The sequence below is a fragment of the Mixophyes fleayi genome, chromosome 4, assembly GCF_038048845.1.
Source record: "Mixophyes fleayi isolate aMixFle1 chromosome 4, aMixFle1.hap1, whole genome shotgun sequence".
Taxonomy (NCBI): domain Eukaryota; kingdom Metazoa; phylum Chordata; class Amphibia; order Anura; family Limnodynastidae; genus Mixophyes; species Mixophyes fleayi.
In genome coordinates this window covers 70,201,654-70,220,390 of record NC_134405.1, presented here as the reverse complement: position 1 = coordinate 70,220,390, position 18,737 = coordinate 70,201,654, and the positions used below count along the sequence as shown (strand labels likewise).

The following is an 18,737-nucleotide window of genomic DNA, read 5'->3' as shown; positions in this document are numbered from 1 at the left end:
ACTAGAGAACAAAGACATCTACTTGGGAATGACAAGCTGAGGGCTCATTTCTAAAAGGGAACAAGGTGATCAGTTGATAATGGAACATTTCAATGAGCTGTTTTTGTCACCAGGGAACAAAGTGGCCTATATACAGTCAATGTTTTTGTTCATAAGTCTTAATGTCTGTGACATATATCATTGGCTGAAGAACTTGTACAACAGAGGTGCTTATGTGGAATATAACAAAGACGTTTGGGATGGTAGCTCCTCAGACTATTCTCATTGCTAAAAGTATGTACTTTGATCAGGATGATAGGAGGAGGTTTGGAGCAGTGCAAACACATGGCTGACTCAGGTGGCCTGTTGGAATAAGTCACGTCTGTTAGAGCATGATACTTTTACCTTGAGTGTGATATAGTATAATAAGCTGGAGACAGCAGGTGTTCTACTCTGCTCATCCAGACAATGGGAAACCTGTGTGACACTGTATGACTAGGACAATAGCACAGAAAAAGTGTATGGTTAGAGCATCATACAGGGCCCAAGACAGTCCCAGCACATCACCGCACAGGTGTGTAACCTAACTGACATAGAATGAGACTTTGAAGCCCTGGTGGTCTATTCTACAGAACTTGTGAATAATAAAGACCACCGATCCTATCTGGATCAGCTTGCTGAATGTTACAGAATCAAGCTGGAGTTTCATGCTGACTCTGCATCCGAAACACATGAATAAAATTAAACAGTTTTGGCAACGCTGATGAGAAAATGTAACGTGATGTGTATTCCCTGGGGTCCCCCTTCAGCCCGGCCCCTCTCATACACAGACAGCAGTATTCTCCTCCCTTTTGGAGTAAATCACAAAAGTTAGTAAAAATAATGGGTTTAACCCCATCAATGCCAAGGATGAAATCACAAGTGTATAATTCAAGACTTTTTACTGTGAAGATCACGTTGCGCTTGCAGTAACTAAAATACAATGAGTTTGCTCCCTGTAAACGCCTACCTATGTCTTCACTTTAATTGAAGCGTCAACTTATAGACCCTTCTTTCTAGTCCATGTTTCCCTCACTATTGCTTTTTTTTATTTCACCATACATTCATCTTCTATATCACTTCTCCATATAACAATATAACCTCACACATCAGGGAGTATATTTACTAAACTGCGGGTTTGAAAAGTGGAGATGTTGCCTATAGCAATCAATCAGATTCTAACAGTCATTTTGTAGAATATATTAAATAAATGATAACTAGAATCTGATTGGTTACTATAGGCAACATCTCCAATTTTTTAAACCCACAGTTTAGTAAATATACCCCATGTCTCTATTTCCCTATGACTGTTTATATATGTCCTGTATATTTGTAAAACCAGATAGAAGGACTGCCAATACAGGACTACAATGGTGCTGCATTTTTCGCTGCATCTATATTCCTGCTGACTTATTTTAATACCTCTCTGTCGATTTTAGATTAAGCTTCTGTGGAAAAACATATTGTGTTGTACGGAAACCTCAAGTTCCCCTATCTATGGCGAAGATGTTTTAATAAGCAGACAAGTGGCACTGTCAGTAAGACATGAGATAAGGGTTGGCAGGAGTCTCTGGGCATCACGCAGCGTGTGCCAGGCTCTATGAGGTATTTAAGTTCAGGCAACCTTAGTAACTCTTTATTAACTCTTTCAAAATAACAAATGTTCAGCAGCTGTGAGTAGTATTTACTCTGACTGGACGAAAAGTATAAAGTATAATCCGAGGCCCTGATTCCACCACCTCTGATGATGTGTTAAAATCAAGTACAGTGAGGAAAATGTTCTGTCGCCCCCTTCAAACCAGTGCATGTCCCAAAAGGGTGCCTGCTTCACCATTTATATCACGATTAGGTATCTAGTCTTGCGAAAAAAAATAACGTGTGCACAGAGCCCACATTGATCCTGGTGGTGAGTTGCTGCTGGGCTGGAGAGATAGCAAGGAAGGTCTGGCCTGGCTGCTGCTGGCTCCTCAGCGCCATGACGTCATCACGGTACATCTCCGACGTGTAACAGTGCCGGGATTTGTGCACCTCTCTGCATCAGCATGGATAATAGGTTCTGCTCCCTTATGGTAAGGGGCAGACCACCCAAATGGTGGGGCCCACTGAAGATTTCTCCGATTGCCCGGTGGGCCAGTCCGACCCTGGATATTGTGCTGGTTGGAATTGAACCTATGGCCCCAGCAGTGTGAGGCAGTAGTGGTAAACACTGTTTCAATATGCACCATTGTGCATCTAAAACAACTATCATTGTCTATAACAAACACACGCAGTTGTGTGGGTAAGAAATAAAAATGACTTTGGCTTTTTCCAATCTTACACATACTGATATCAAGCTATGACCCGTGAACTATCACATTCTCTGGGTCAACTTCATTCAACTGATGAGCAAGGTTCATCAAAGTAATTGTACTGATGGTGATTTGCTTGTAAATGGTGTTTACAGCTTACACCCTTTTCCACCTTAGTTTCTACCTGTAGATACAAGAGCTGCTCAAACTGGTTTGGCGAATAGATTCTAAAATTCAAAAATTTGCCAGAATATCTTGAATTTCAGATTGATTAAAAAAATCTCAAACAGTTTAGACCAAATTGAAGTTGGATCAACCATGTTGAGCCATAATCCAGTTTGTGCACAATAGAGCAATTTTGCACATGTGCACACTGGTTCAAATCTGCTTCAGCTAAAACGGATACATTTTGGCAGTTTTATATTGTGAGTGGTGAACGCTATGCTGTCTCTCTGCAGAGCTCTGGAAACCTAGGGCTCTCAGCAGATGGCACTCTGATTGGTGACTAGGGGAGGCCGATCACAAATCAGAGGGACTTTATGATTGAATGTGCTGTGCATCCATCATAACTAGATTGATGCTTCATAGGTGATTTGACACTTGGTAGTGCTCATGTCCAGCTGGCCAGACTACATAGGGCCCCCCCCCCCCCAAAAAAAAATCACATGAGGCTTTCCCAGGGAAGGCTGTATGTGAACAACTTCCCCCCTGCATCAATGGTATCTACACTCTTGACTCTAAGCAACATGGCCAGCTAGGAAATTACTAACTGCAGGCAAGAAGGGAGGCAGACACATCCCCCTAAGTTTGCTCATAGACTGATAAGAGAGATACAATAAAGCTAAGCTTTCCCCTATACTACGCACGATTAAGCAATGTTTTTTATGCTAGGAGTGTCTTTGATTTCCATTTAGATTTTAGCTGAATTAAGGAATTGTGAATCTTTAGTCCTGCCAAATGAAAGTGCCTGATGGCGCCTGGTCATGACCAGGCGGGAGGTTTAATATCGTATGGCTGTTTTGTCATACATTACATACCATGAGTAACCCGTATTATGCCACGTTACAGCAGTAGAACCTTAGCTGCTTTTTTTACAATTCTTTTATAAAATTCCCAATATTTATTGTCCATTATGCCTCTGTGATGTCACCAGTTCCTAGTGAAGTCATAGGCAGACTATTGGTCCAGCCTACAAAATGGCTGCCTTCCCTGTAGGTGATGGGTCCACTTTAATAACAGAACTAGAAAAGTACAAATTTAAATTCAGCAAAACCATACTTGCCAAGTCCGGAATTGAGGGGAGCGACTCCCCTCCCTCTTCCCACCCACTTCCCAAGTGAATTGGACTGGGTGGGATGGGCCTTCATGACACGATTTGCACAATTATGGTTCCTCCATCTAACTGCGCAATGATGTAAATCATGGCGTGAACTCCCGCACTTCTTACTTGGACCTCCTCTCATGTAGGCTTCATCCAGTCCCTTTAAGAAAATATTTTGGCTTTAAAGCAAATATATGACAGCATTGCCACCAGTGGTATTCTGCATCTTGATCAAGATGTAAAACATGTACATCATTTGTTTGCTATTTCATTAAGTATTTTAAACGCAACATGTCTGTTGTTTGTGTCATTCTTAGATCACAGGAAAGCAGATGTACTGTTTGCTTATTTGTACTGGAATAAAGACACACAGATCTGCTGGACAGACTTTGCTATCTCATGTATCTAAGTGACCTAACTGTAATACACAGTGTATGCTGTTGACAGGGACACAGAAGTGTCAGGTCACAGTTTGACGACGGAAAACAATGTAAGTCAACAGATAATCACACAAGGGTAGAGAAGGTTACAGGGGCGCAAGAGGGGAACAGTCAGGGTGCATAGCTACAGTAAGGTTGCATAAAGTTGATCAGATATGCCGTTTCAGGACTGACTCAATCATGGGGATACTTCAGTACTAGCTGAATGCTATGACACCAATTTGTGCAGTCAACTATCCCTAATTTCTAGGGATAATCCTTTTCTTCTATTCTTGTTTCTCGATCTGTCCCTGTACATGTCCATGTTTCAGTATTGGCCAACTGCACCATAAAATAATTATTTTCTTGTCTGAATGCAATGATCATCATAAAATCCTATTTTGTGGGTTGTATAAGTAGATCTTCATTGAATATGAGTATTTAAAATGGACAATAGCTTATTATAATGAACTCAATAAACATGACATGATGGGACTTGTAGTTCTCCAATATCCTCAGATGTGATCAGATGCCTGAACTTGATGCAAAATGTCTGTGTAAACTATTTTTAAATGTTGGTCGTCTGTGCAGTAACTGGGTGTACATTCTATATAGAGGATCTTGAAATACCAACCTGGAGTGAATAAAAAGCACAGCTAACTTATTAGTTGATAATACATATCAACCAGTTAGATTTGCATTCATTAATATGATAATAATATCAACATTGTCCTGTAACAAATTGTGGTGAGCACATAAAAAGAAACATGATCATGTCCTCCTAGACCATGCCTAGAACTTCCGAAGGAGTAGGCCCTCCCCTAAAAAGACGCACCAATGGTAGGTGTTAAGGGCAAGGTGTATGCAACCCTCGACTCCTAGCACCGCTTATTGAGATGTTCACCTTTTCGAGGAACTAGATACATTCCACAGTACACAGTTGCCCCATGACTTAAGCTCGGGTTGTAGCAGTTGTTGATTTACAATTGTCCAGTACAGCGGAAAGAACATTGAAGGAGGTAGTGAGCAACCTTGATGGTTTCGTAACGTAAACTGAGAATCAGACTGGCACTTGTCTAGTGAAGTGGACAGCACACAGTGGCAGGTAGTGAGCAACCAAATGTTGTAGTGTTGCAAACTAACAATCAGACATGCAGAGGTTAATGCAAATAACAGACAGGCCATGGTCAGGAGTGGAGAAGACAGCAGAATCCTATAAACAAGCCAGGGGTTAGGGTAGGTAGAGATATATAAGCAGATCCATTTAACAAGCCAAGGATCAGGAGTGGAGAAGACAGCAAAATCCTTTAAACAGTCTGGCTCAAACACTGATAGCAGAACAGGTCAGCATACAAGGCCCATTAGGTCAAGCAGGAACTATCACCAGCATTGGCATGAAGCCAGAAAGAGGTTTATAAAGTCAGCAGCACCAATTAGAAACTGAAGGATAATTAGCTGCATGGGTGCAATAGGTGATTGCACACCTGAGGCTGCTAGACTGAGAGCTGAATGAATATTGTAACTATTTACATAGCAACCATGTGAATCAGTGCACTGCAGGAATGATCCTGCACATAGTAATAGCAGTAATAGGAAAGATGATAGATCAAACAAACAGGACAGATCCTTATTTATTAACAGCAAGTGTATACATGCATGGTTAGTGGGGACATACCTCACAACCTTTTAGTGATCAGAAGAAGGGTGTCTAAATTGGGCGAGTTAGGAGGAATGATATGATGCATGGTTAGAGCTACCAGCATCAGAAATGTAAACTTGGATAAATATGAAATTCACACTATGCAAAGCTTCATGACAAATATTTCACATGTATGTTTTGTGCCTTTAGATTTGTATATGTAAGTATGCATGCAGTCATTACAACACAGCTATGTAGTGTGTTTTTTATGCAAGTCCAGATTTACATGACTGATCTGGTGACCTTAACTACAGTACAATAATCAAAATAGTTGGTTTGGGTCATGACTGCCTCCATTTTAAAATCATTTGAAACCTGACACATCTGATCTTGGATGTACCTTAGTGTGTTACACGCGACACTGTTTTCGGAGAACTTCAATTCCTGACAAGTCATAATTACAGGACTTGATTATAGTGCTCTCTTCTAAATTTGAATTCTCCCTTACATTAAGTCTTAACCTATGAAGCCTAGAGAACAAGCATAGATGGCAAATATAGCATCTAACATGCAGGATAAAAAAGAACTTTGTTGACTTTGTTGTGCAATTTGCCAATACTGGAAAAACAGTAACATTTACAGCAACAAAAAAATACCAGGGACATTAACATTTCATGATTATACCTTTAAAATCTGGTGTTGTTTCTGTAAAAGTATGGTTTGGGTAATGAAACATAGGGACCAGTTGCCTGTTTGTCTTGCCCTTGATCTGCATTGACAGTTGACAATAAATTACTGCATAGTGTTACTATTTAATAGTGATACTGACCATTTATGTAACATATATATGTATATTAGGACCATACATCATGGTTGCATTGAAATAAGTTCAGAAGAATGCTGCATGCCTTCAGTTTTTATTACGCAAGCATGTAGTACGCCAGAACCTTCAACATGACCCCTTCAACTGGGTACAAAATGTGCTGCTCCTGGACGCCCCATTTAATTTTCTATTGTAGTCACAGTACTCTGGCTAAATTAATTAACTGATAAAAGATGTGTTTCTAAACGTCAATTAGTTAATTCAACACAGTAAGCTGCACTAATAAATTAAGTGGGACGTTTTGTGGCAGAGTATTTTGTACTGAGTGGAAAGGGTCATGTTGAATGACCTGGATTGCAACCAGGCTGGTAAAAAATAGCCAATCTGACACCATACAGCATAATGAGTTTGCTCTGAGCTAGCTTTGAGTTAAACTAATGAAAGAAAATGTTTGATTGGCTGCTATGGGTGCTGAATATTTGAACTAGCACAACATTCACTACAACCAGTAAGAAATTCAGTTCCATTTAAAAGGGGGACTCCACCCAAAATGTTTGTCTCCTGAACAGTTTCATACACAATAATAGAACATTGGGGGGGTCTTAAACTAGTACCCGCAAAGCACTCCCATCATCCTCCATGTCTACAGCCTAGAGATTGTAAAGGTTACCAATAGTAAAAGGACCCTCCGCACTAGAAGAATATTGATCTAGAGTTACCCAAACAAGATACTCTAATATACCAATTATTATATTTATTTTCAAAGTATCAGGGTGCTCCCTAAGTAATATATTAAATCTTAAATAAAACAAAAAGGAAAAATACTACTAAGAGGCTCTCCTTGGGTTGTCATGGTATGGAACATGGGGCCACAGATGCCCTGGGTACATGGGAAAGTTGCTTCCATCATTCTCTCTATGCTAAAGATAATGAAATCCCCGGTATGATAACTATTGACTCTGGGACACGCAAATTACTTTTTAAAATGTAGAATTGTCTCTTAGAAAGATGCCCTATTTGTAGTCATCAAAGACTGGAGTTGCAGGTTGTTAATGTGCTGCTGATATGTACCCTTAGTACAGAATGTTGGAGTGTATGCAATTGAAACCTACGCTGCCCAACCAGGCATCAGTGGACCAACATCAGTGGACCAATTTGGAAACATTTGGCCATTTACCACTCTGACGGACTGCCTGGGTCACATGACTGCACATACAGGCATAAAGCAGTTCACTGCTCACTGGAATTACAGCCATGCCAAAAATCATCCAATGGATTTTTTTGGATTCATCTTGGGCATCCCACTCATTTAAGGTCAACACATACATATGCAACAGCAATGCATGTATGGCCACCGTTACTTGGGAAAGTAAAACTAAACTCTATAGGAGAAAATATAAGACATTGAATTATAATAGATGATTTAAATTCATTTCAGAATCTCAGTCTTTGCTGACTCTTAGCTGCCATGATGAACTCTCTATACAAGTGGTCTGTACTGTAATGTTACATATACATACAGAGCAAGTGACTGTGCAGTTAAATGGATATGGAAATGCTTTGCTTTGATTGTCTATTTTCTTAAATCTCATACGTAAAAGTAGGAAAGTAGCACATAAACATTTCTGTTGCATGGTTTGTTGCTAATAATTTGCTGTATTATTGACCCAAGTCAGTCATTTGGAATATTGAATGGACTTTCACCGGAATATGGCAATGATTTTCTAAAACATTACTACATATCACAATCATTTTTTTTATCTGACTTGTGTTTAATTCTACCTGTAAATGTTAAAAATGGTATGGGGGGTATTCAATTGTGAGCGAGATCGGTGAAATACTCGCGCTCAAAAAATATTACCGTTAATACGGTAATTACTTGCTGAATTTCAGCTCGCAGCTCCCAGAGCTGCGAGCTGAAATCCAGCGAGTAAATTACCGTATGAACGGCATTTACGCGCAATATTACCGTATTAACGGTAATATTTTTCGAGCGCGAGTATTTTACCGATCTCGCTCACAATTGAATACCCCCCTATGAGTCAAATAAAACCAGAATTAGGTCTCTGGATTACATCTCCACAAAATACATGTAAAATTTTCAGTTGATTATAATCAATCAATGATATTTATGATAGTGTTATGGGTGGTTAGCACTGTTGACTAAACTAGCTTAGATTGTAAGCAGATTAAATGTACCTAATGAAGTTTTTTGACTGTCCAGTGCTATAGAATATGTTACCACTTTACAGTATAAATTAAAGGATAGTAGTCAGTAATCCCACCAAAGAACACTGAAATTGTTGATAACGGAGAACAATAGCTTGAGCTCCGCTATGTACATAGCGCAAGTAAACAGAATGTCAAATATTGCAAATTCATACATGTTATGGGAACATATATTTGTGGACCATAAAGGACACTTAAAACAGAGGTTGCCTTACATAAAAGGCTACTAAAAACATTGACATAGGCCACACATGAGTCAATCCCGCCACTTGGGACAAGTCCTTAACAACAGGTTCAGTGTACCAATTTATCCACACAGACCCCTTTGGGTCAAGAGGCCGGATAGCTTCTGTAATCACTGGGACCTGTTAATGTAATCCTCAGATGTCTGCACGCACAGGTCGATAGTGGGCATCTTCTGATCATAATTATCAACATGCCTTTTTTTGATTGGAGTGCTTTCAAGTACTGCAGTTGCTTTTGGGGGAACATATGAAATATCTTCAGTCCTGAAAGCTCATGAAAATGTTATATGTGCATTTGTGAATGTTTTAGTATCTCTTTTATAGGAGTATTTTTTTTTTTATTTAGGTTTATTAATTCCTTATAAATGATGAGGATTAGGCTCTTGCACAATGAAGAATTGGTGTCTGATATTGTCACCATCTTTCATACAAGAGGGGAACCTGAGTTAGTTGAGAAAGCCCTGAAGTCAGATCACCCACTAAGGGAGTTGTCTTTCCCACCAACAAACCTATTCAGTCATATACTGAGAATCTCATTAACTGAAAATCCATTATATAAAAGGTCTCATTTGCTGAAAATTACTTGCAGGCCTATTTATTCCAGAATAAGGTTGTGACCTCCATAATATTACAGTTAAGACAAAAAATGTTTCCCATCCTTACCAGGAAGATCCCATTTTTTTTAAAAAGTTTTAACATACTCTCTTTCAGTCAAGCAGTTTCTAGCAGCAACGTAAATTTGTCCTGGAGAAAATATATTCATTCACTCAGAGCCTATACATGCTTCTTACAAGCTAGCTAAAAATCACATAAAACTTCTCAGAGGGAAACTTTGGCAGACTTGAACAGGGAAGTTTAGCTGCAGACCAAGGGCAAACTTTTTTTTTTTTTTCCTCTTTAGCAGAGAGAGAAAAATTGGCCTATCTTACAGGCAGTGTCAGAATATGGAAATGTTTACAAAATGCTCATTAGGAAAAGTGGGATTCTGAGATAGCAGCAAAATCTGGTGAGACGCTTCTAGTGTGGGAGATAAGAGAAGCAGGGATGCTGTAGGGACATGTTATCAAATTAGTGAAATCTGGCTTTTTTGAAAGGAAAGAAGAGAGGGAGGGAGAGAGAGCAAGGAGTGTGTATGTGTGAGAGAGAATGGTCACAAGTTTCAGACGAGTGTTTCCATACTTGTCAACTGCCGATGACAAAAGCAGTGTCCTCTCCAGAGAGTAAAACACATACACCGGACACCACTGGCAGCTGAGGTTAATCTTGAGCAGAAGCAATCACTGAACATGGATACCATCTCTCTGCGGGCATACATGGCCCTGAGTTTACTGGTGCAATGTGTATCAACTGGTCCCATCATGGGCTTGGAAGATGATTTGCCTTTATATGATGAAGTCCTCTCCGAACAGGATGGGGTCGATTTCAACTCCCTGCTGGAAACTATGAAAGATGACTTTCTGAAGACACTCAACCTCTCCGGCATCCCAGTGCAGGCACCTGTTAAGGTGGAACCGCCAGAGTACATGCTGGAAATCTACAACAAATTTGCAATGGACAGGACCACAATGCCTTCAGCCAACATTGTACGCAGCTTCAAAAATGAAGGTAAGACACTGATATTGACTTTGTTTTTTGTTTTGTTTTTTTTACTTTTACTATAAAATAGTCCAAAATAAACATTTGGTCAAATTCGTCTGCATCAGGAGATCTTCCAACTTATTTGGCCCACCAAGTAAAATTATGTAAAAAAAAAACCTTGTATTTCTAAAATCCTTCGTGAAATGTTGCCCGTTATGGTTTTCATGCTTCTGCCATAGGCGGCTTTGGCTCTGAAACTAAAGCAAATAGGGCACACACTATTGTGTTCTGGAAGATTTCCGCAGAAGAAGAAGGCAGCCATGCATGTCATGCAAGAAGTTCTTGAGATGATGAATTAGGAGATGTCTAGGCAAGTTGTGCGGTCCAGGGGCAGATGAGGCCACTTGTTACCACAGCAGAAATTCCACATTCTTCTACATAGGTTCATTACATAATAATATGACCTGAAAACTTGAACAGATGTCTAGATCCTTCCACGTCCTGTTTTTTTTGCACACAATCTTAAAATATAGAACAGATCAGGTTCATTTATAGTAGCAAATTGTGGCAGTGGGAATATCGTGCACATCCACAGTTAAATTCATTGGGAACATTATTATTATTTATAATAATAATAATAATAAAAATAATAAAAAACTTGCTCGACATCAAAAGCAGTTGGATAAACAACTCCCACTATAAGCTTTAGGACCAATCCACGCACCAGTCATGCGGTTTCCGTCTAATTCACTAATCTCAACATCCAAAACATTTCACTGGAAAGAAAAGCATGCCATAATATCTGGAGAACAATGCAGCTGAAGGGTTAATCTCAGTTGGCTTGTGCTTGTGAGATTTTCTCTGAAGTTCCCGCTCATCTTGAATAGAGACACGAAAGTAGGATGTCTACAACCTTCCAACCATTTCACAATTTATTTGCTCTAAAAAGCAAATCCTTCAAACTATCAGAGACTTTATACAATAGTTCCAGCTGCTTCTCATCTCTGATATCAAGTCATCTCTCTCCAGGCTCACATAAACTTCATTCGGCTCTGGGAAAGGCCTCACCTAATCTTCCTGCTAGTGGTTAAAGTGTAGTAGGGTATTTGCAATACACAGTGTTTTTTGTTTCTTTACTTGCTAAATGCACACTTCCTATTGGAAGGCAAAGTACCTAAATGACCAGTAAACTTAAAATGCCAGTTGAGAACGTTTTAAATTTCTATATGTTCAAGTTTCTGAAATGACAATATAGTGTATGTTAGTATATATATATATATATATATATATATATATATATATATATATATATATATATATATACATATATATAGTGTGTATTAAGGTAAGATGTTAAGGCTTATGTTTTCAATATACAACCTATCAGTAAGCCCATTGCAAGGAGCCTTTCACAGCCTAATATGGCTGCCACCAGAAAACAATAGCTCAGAGTGAGATGCAATGACACAAACAGGTTAAGTATCGTGGAGGGTTTTACATACACATTTGAGATACATTTTCATTTTGCGAATCATGATTATTTAGCAGGTTTATAGGGATTAGCAGAACAGTCGAGTACATAATGTAAATGCTTGGAGATTTTCCAGCTTGTTAATAGGACACGTTGAAAACATGTTTATCCTATGATACAGTAAGGTCTTTAAAGTCATTTTACATTGCTATAAAGTAAGTAAGAAAGAAAACTGATGGTCTATTAGAGACTATGTCCTATGGTAGGTAGAAGCGGTCCTGTGGGTGGGATATCTTTGACATCAGGTTACATATTAGTATATGAATTTGAATATACAAGACTTGAGGGTGGGTAACATAAGAACACAAGTACTGCGACCCTTTAGAACACAAAGGGTGTTTTACTGATCCAGGCTGGCTTCTTCCCAGAGTAAATCTGTAAGTGTACAATATACAGACAAGACGTCTGTCTTTAATTATGTTTAAACTTCCCTCGTTCCCACTGGGCTATACATTCTGAAAAAGTACACTCGATAAATAGTTTACATGATCATCCTACTTTCATTTCTTTGCCTACAAAATCTCATTAGAATGATTATTCTTTTGGCTTAAAAATGTCACTGACCTTTAAACATACAATCATTGGCGTAAGACTGGTGGTGTTTGCTATGCAGACCTCCCCTTTGGGAAGTTCATAGCTTACAAAAAATTCAATTAATAAAAGTGTGGGAATAAGAGACCACGTTCCTCAAATTGTACCTGCTATAAAAGCCAGAGGCTTTAGGATTATTCTAAGCCTAATTTTTCAGAGAACCCAGTGATATTCCCCAAGGTTTCTTTTACCAAATTCGGAAAGGTTGCTATGGATAGAACCGAATATTGTATTCTTGCTGTCTGATTATTTATGGATGTCAAGGTTTGTCAGTTAATAACAAACTGGATTTTGAGTGTGTGTTCCAAGACCTAGTCCTGTCAAATCCACTCTTTACACTACTGACACAACAAATTTTCTACAGTTCATTAATACATATTTTATTGGACTTGGGAAACTCCGGGGACTTGACTGCAGTCGTCAATATGTATTCCCAAGAAGTCCTTTCTTTGCGTAACAGAACATTCTGTTGGATTGTAAGGATCACTGCATTAACGATAGCCTCCTTTATAGAGAGTTGGCATGTGATCGTCACTGTTGGATGAAATACAGTCTGGAAACCTATCACTAGAGGATGAATTATTGTCTGTTCCCATTACAGAGGTCCTTCATCCTAATCAAGTTGAGTTTCCTCGGCAGGTTAGCCTTTAATAAACACTGATTAGGAAAAGGAGATTTTCAGCTTCTAGAATATAATACCAACACTGTTTATGGGCGCCATCTTGGATGGATGATGCCAAACAGCCTTGTTTTATGGCAGGATGTGATCAGTGAGCTAGCACAGGGTTTCCCAAACCCAGTCCTCAGGGCTCCCTAACAGTGCAGGTTTTCCGGATCACATGTGACATAATTAGTACCACCTGTGGATTTGTTACAATGTGTCAATCAGTAATGAATACACCTGTGCTCCAGCAAGGAGATATGGAAAACCTGCACTGTTGGGGAGCCCTGAGGACTGAGTTTGGGAAACCCTGAGCTAGCATATCAATACATTTTCAAGTCAATGTCTCCATACAGAGCCTATTATTTATACTAATAAAAAAGCAAGATAATCTCAGAATTTTTATTTTGAGACACTGCATGTTACACATTTTCCTGCTCTCGTTAAACATTGCTGGGATTTTGCCCAGGCACAGTGTGGTCCACCGCAGTGGATGTTTAAGTAATAATCATGAGACATCTATTTATGTTAGGAACCAAGTTGCAAAAGTTCTACTCAGCGTTTTGTATGTCAAACGCTTGCACTACAAGTGTGATTTTCATAGTCTATGGATATAGTAACTACATTCAATAGTCCAATTTTTCTCAGAGCCTCCAGACACCTAGACACAGCAGAAGTTAAGATTGGCTGTGATTGCACTTAAATGAAAGATAGTGATCATCCCTAGTTGCAACTTTCTAGTTTACACAACCGTTTAGTTGAATACAATGGTGAACACAGCAGCTATCATATCATTTAAACTAAGCTGCCTGCGGAACTCCAGAGTTTAAGGACAAGAAGGGAAACTTTGACTCTTGGATACTAATGCTGAAATCGATGTATATCTCCCAGCCAAACAAAAGTTGTCCAACTCTGCTTTAAAAACACTAAATAACTGGAAAACAATGAGTCCTCTGGGCAACCATTAAAGAGACAGAAAGAACTGTGCAGAGCTTCGACACGCTTTTTGTATAACCTCATTGATCTAATGTGTTAATACAGCAGCTGACAACACTAGTACTAACGTGTTAATACGGCAGCTGATGACACCAGTTCACATGTATACATTTTCCAGTTATAAAGCTCTGTACTCCTGTTTACAGCGTTAGCACTGATGTGTAACCGGGTTGGTGATTAACCAAACAATTACCACATCGGGCCCCTCTCCTTCCAGCCTCAAGCCTGATTATAATTAAAACCTCAGTTGTTCATTGTATTTCAATTCATGTTTTTGAGTTTCCTAGGCATGTTTATTTATGGGAACAGATGAAGGGAGTACCAAGCACCTCAAATCCTTCTCTTCTGCGTCACAGGAAAAGGAAACACTGCCTGTAAACTGCTTATTTCCTACAACTGTCAATATGTCAGGCATTTTATAGACTCACTGTACAATCTTGCTTGCCGGAATATTATGTGATTTGTGGGGATAAGCATTTATACTTGCTATGTGGTATAGTGTTTGCTGTAACTGCCTATTATGAAAATGTTGTCGCAATTTCTTGCAATAAAGCATCGGGAGGTATGTGTGTAGGCAACGGAGCGCACTTTAAATTATTTTCAGCATGTGGAAACCAGTTCTGAGAGATAAAACTTTAAACATTCCCAAGGTATGTTATTTGTTAGCAAGGAGTCTCCGTAATGCAGATCTGTGGCAGTCTGTCAATCCCATGCTATAGCACCATATGTTGTAAATACATGTATTCTCCCACTTCAAACAAGTGTGCGAATGTTAGGCACACAAGTTCCCAGGCAGGAAAGGTGCTAACAGCACGGGACTGAGCTGTGGGGCAGTGTGAAGAGACGCTAAGCAGACCTCTCCCTTCAGCTGGGCTATTTCAGGGTACCTGCTCTTAGCAACTGCAAGGGTGTGCTGGGTGTAGGGAGATGTTTGGGGGATACAGGATTGTGTTATCCTAAACAATAGTGACATACAGCACTTCACTGCCTGAAGGGCTGGGAATACACTGTGATAATTATGGTTATTATCGCTGCATCACTATTGTTCACTGTAGAAAATAACATATATCATCTTACCAGGTCCTGTACCATATCAAGGCCCATGACAACTGTGAATTTATTATTATTCATTTGTGTGCCCATAATTTGATCACAGAGTGGCAGTCTTCTATTGCTACCCTTTAACTTAACTAATAAATTTAACATATGACTAAATGATTGAATGAATAGGTGCAAACAAATACAGTAGAATATTGTAGCTAACGATTGGAAATACATTCATTTTACTATATGATAAATGAAGAGTGGTTGCAACCTCACTGTTACTAATCTGATGTGTTTCTTTCATTATCAGATTTTTCTGTGCCGTACAGCGACGTCCTGGATGTGAAGAAGTACCCTCTACTTTTCAATGTGTCTGTTCCTCACCATGAGGCCATTGTAATGGCTGAGCTTAAGCTTTATATATTGGTTCCAAGAGACAGGGTGCCCTATGATGGAGTGGGCAGGAAAATGACTGTTTATGAAATGCGCAGGGAAGAAGAAGGCACATGGAAGGCGGTGGAACTGGCCTCCAGGCTGGTATACAGAGCCAGCAGTGATTGGGAGATGTTTGACATCACTGAGGCTGTACGACGCTGGAGCAGGTCAGAATTCACTACCCACATGCTGGAAGTTCACCTACAGAATCCAGACATTGATCTAGAAGATGCTGGAGAAGGAAAACTGGACATAGATGTGCGACCTGAGACCAAACATGAACCGTTGCTTGTTGTTTTTTCAGATGATCAAAGTAGTGAAAGAAAGGAAGAAAAGGAGGAACTGAATGAGATGATCAGCCATGAGCAGCCTTTAGGCCAGGAGAACTTGGAATTTGGAGGAATAGGTAATATTCCGAGCGAGGAGTCCTTGCTGCAGATGAGGTCAAACATTATCTATGATGCCAGCTCCCGAATTAGAAGAAATGCAAAGGGAAATACTTGCAGGAAGACCTCACTCTACATTGATTTCAAGGAAATTGGATGGGACTCCTGGATCATTGCCCCAGCAGGTTATGAGGCATATGAGTGCCGAGGCGTGTGCAACTACCCCTTAACAGAAAATGTCACCCCAACCAAACACGCCATTGTTCAAACTCTAATTCACATGAAGAACGCACAAAAGGCAGCTAAAGCTTGCTGTGTTGCAACCAAACTGGATGCCATATCCATCTTGTACCTGGATGCAGGAGTAGTTACCTACAAGTTCAAATATGAGGGCATGGTAGTGTCAGAATGCGGGTGCAGATAGTAGTTCTTGTGCGGAGTTGGCTTCTTGTAAATTTGTACATTTTGTATTTCCTTATTTAAAGAGTTTATTTAAAATTGTGTGTACATATAATATATATTTCTAAATATGGCTATGTGGCTACTATGTGGTGCAAAGCAGAGGGGCGCTGTCTAATCTGCTCACTTAGAGCTATAAGGTGTCCTTATGCATTGCAATGCACTGTAACCTTGTTCTGTAAATGCATCACTGCAGGTCACTTCATCTCTAAAGGGGTTTAACTGTAATACTTTTGCCAATGAAGCAATCGGTCACTTTGAAACTGATAACTAGAATTATTTGTATATCTATGTGCTTCTGTTTATTCATTGACAGTCAAAGGGGTACAGCACTGTGAGCTGCGTCATTGTCATCTTGGATCACTAGAGATCTTTTCACTGACTAGACAAATCTAGCCCCTCATATGGAATCATTGCTGGTAGACTTCAGAGGCAAAACTAGCGAACTGCAGGGTGCAGGGAAGCAGAGAGGAGGTAACCGGGGCCCACAGCTCGCTAGTTCTCTGTGCAGTGGGCCCCCTTATCTCCATGGGCCCTGGTGTATCGCACCTGCTGCACCCATGGTAGTTCCGCCACTAGTAGACTTATCTCAATGACATACCAGAGACATCAAGGGGTATATTTACTAAACTGCGGGTTTGAGAAAGAAGAGATGTTGATAGCAACCAATCAGATTCTAGCTGTCATTTATTTAGTGCATTCTACAAAATGACAGCTAGAATCTGATTGGTTGGTACCGGAAACATCCCCACTTTTTCAAACCCGCAGTTTAGTAAATATACCCCCAAGACTCATGCAGCATTATTCTTGAATTAATTAAAAATATCCTTTATTTATCCCAATGTTTTTATGTTGCCAAACATCTGGGTAAGATGTCATCTAATCCTGATAAAAAGGTTTGTCAAGATTAAAACATGGTCCAAATTAAGGATATTTTGTGTTTATTTCTATCAAAACCAGTTTTGCACCACTGAAGTATATAAACTCGTAATGAATTGCTGCACTGTATTTGCTACATAACAAGCTTGACTGATCCTATGGTGTAATATTGGAAGTATGCAATATGAAACGTATTAACCAATTTTATATCTAACGGATGGTTGGGTAAATCAGCACATGGATTTGTACGTAATTATGTGAATAATTTGCAGGCTGCAATCTGTATTTAAAATGGGCGACACTGTTATCCTATGAACGCATTTGCAAGACTGTGACTATATCCTAAGCAGGTGGTATATTACCCCGCATTATTAACAGCTGATCACTGTTCTGGACAATCCTTTGCTGTCCTCTCTGATACAAACATATTGCTTTCTTCAAACATCGCCTTCCACAGTTGCTGCCAAAAACAGTGATCTGCTGTTGACACAAAGGAACTGTACAAACACTAAATGCAGCATATCTACTGTGACTGTCATCCACCGTTCTCTCTAAGATAAACACTTTGAAAATGGAAAAGAGTTAGGCCCCTCACCCATTGCCGTCAAAAAATGTTAGTGTTAGTAAAAGCATGTAAAGATTCATGGTAATGGAACCCATTGGTTCTAATGACCCCATACCCACTCAAATTAGCACTTGAGCGTAATGCCATGCCAGTGGGTAATCATCTTTAAAACTGGACCCAATAGACATATTCCATATATTGTCATTGTAGTACAGGATTATAGATTATAACTTTTTCATCTCCAGATTTGTCATCTTAGAACGAACATTGCAGTTATAACAATGCTTCCAAATGTAAAGTTCATTACAGCTGGCAAAATACATGTATGTTATAAGCTGCAGCAGCTTTATTGTCAAGTGTATGACCTTTGGGTAAAGATAATATTTTATTTAGTTTATTGTTACACAGTTGTAGGTGTTGATTTTGAGATGTATAATTATTGGTTAGATAGTGGCACACTCTTTTGAAACGAAAGGGGCTTTAAGGTCATAGTAGGGTACTAGATCATGTATAATTGCCTATAATAATGTGTGATATAATTGGCGTTACCATTTCATAGTGACAGCAGTCACTGGAGAATGGTATGATCTGTTAACCTTTTCTTTGCTGGATCTCTAGTAGTGCTCTCAG

The 18,737-nt window shown here is 39.5% G+C and overlaps 1 protein-coding gene across 1 annotated transcript; it reads left to right on the top strand.

Moving 5' to 3' along the window:
- Positions 1 to 10,131: 10,131 nt before the first annotated feature.
- Positions 10,132 to 16,635, top strand: BMP10 (bone morphogenetic protein 10). The gene is made up of 2 exons (XM_075205187.1): positions 10,132 to 10,587; positions 15,694 to 16,635. Exons 1-2 carry the CDS (start codon positions 10,269 to 10,271, stop codon positions 16,626 to 16,628), a joined length of 1,254 nt encoding a protein of 417 aa, XP_075061288.1. The 5' UTR covers positions 10,132 to 10,268; the 3' UTR covers positions 16,629 to 16,635.
- Positions 16,636 to 18,737: the final 2,102 nt, after the last annotated feature.

What these genes read in the sequence shown, in the direction of transcription:
- BMP10 (XM_075205187.1), top strand. Translation starts at nt 10,269, where the DNA reads ATGGATACCATCTCTCTGCGGGCATACATGGCCCTGAGTTTACTGGTG. An exon ending in ACGCAGCTTCAAAAATGAAG is followed by an intron (nt 10,588 to 15,693) that starts GTAAGACACTGA and finishes TTTCATTATCAG; the next exon opens with ATTTTTCTGTGCCGTACAGC.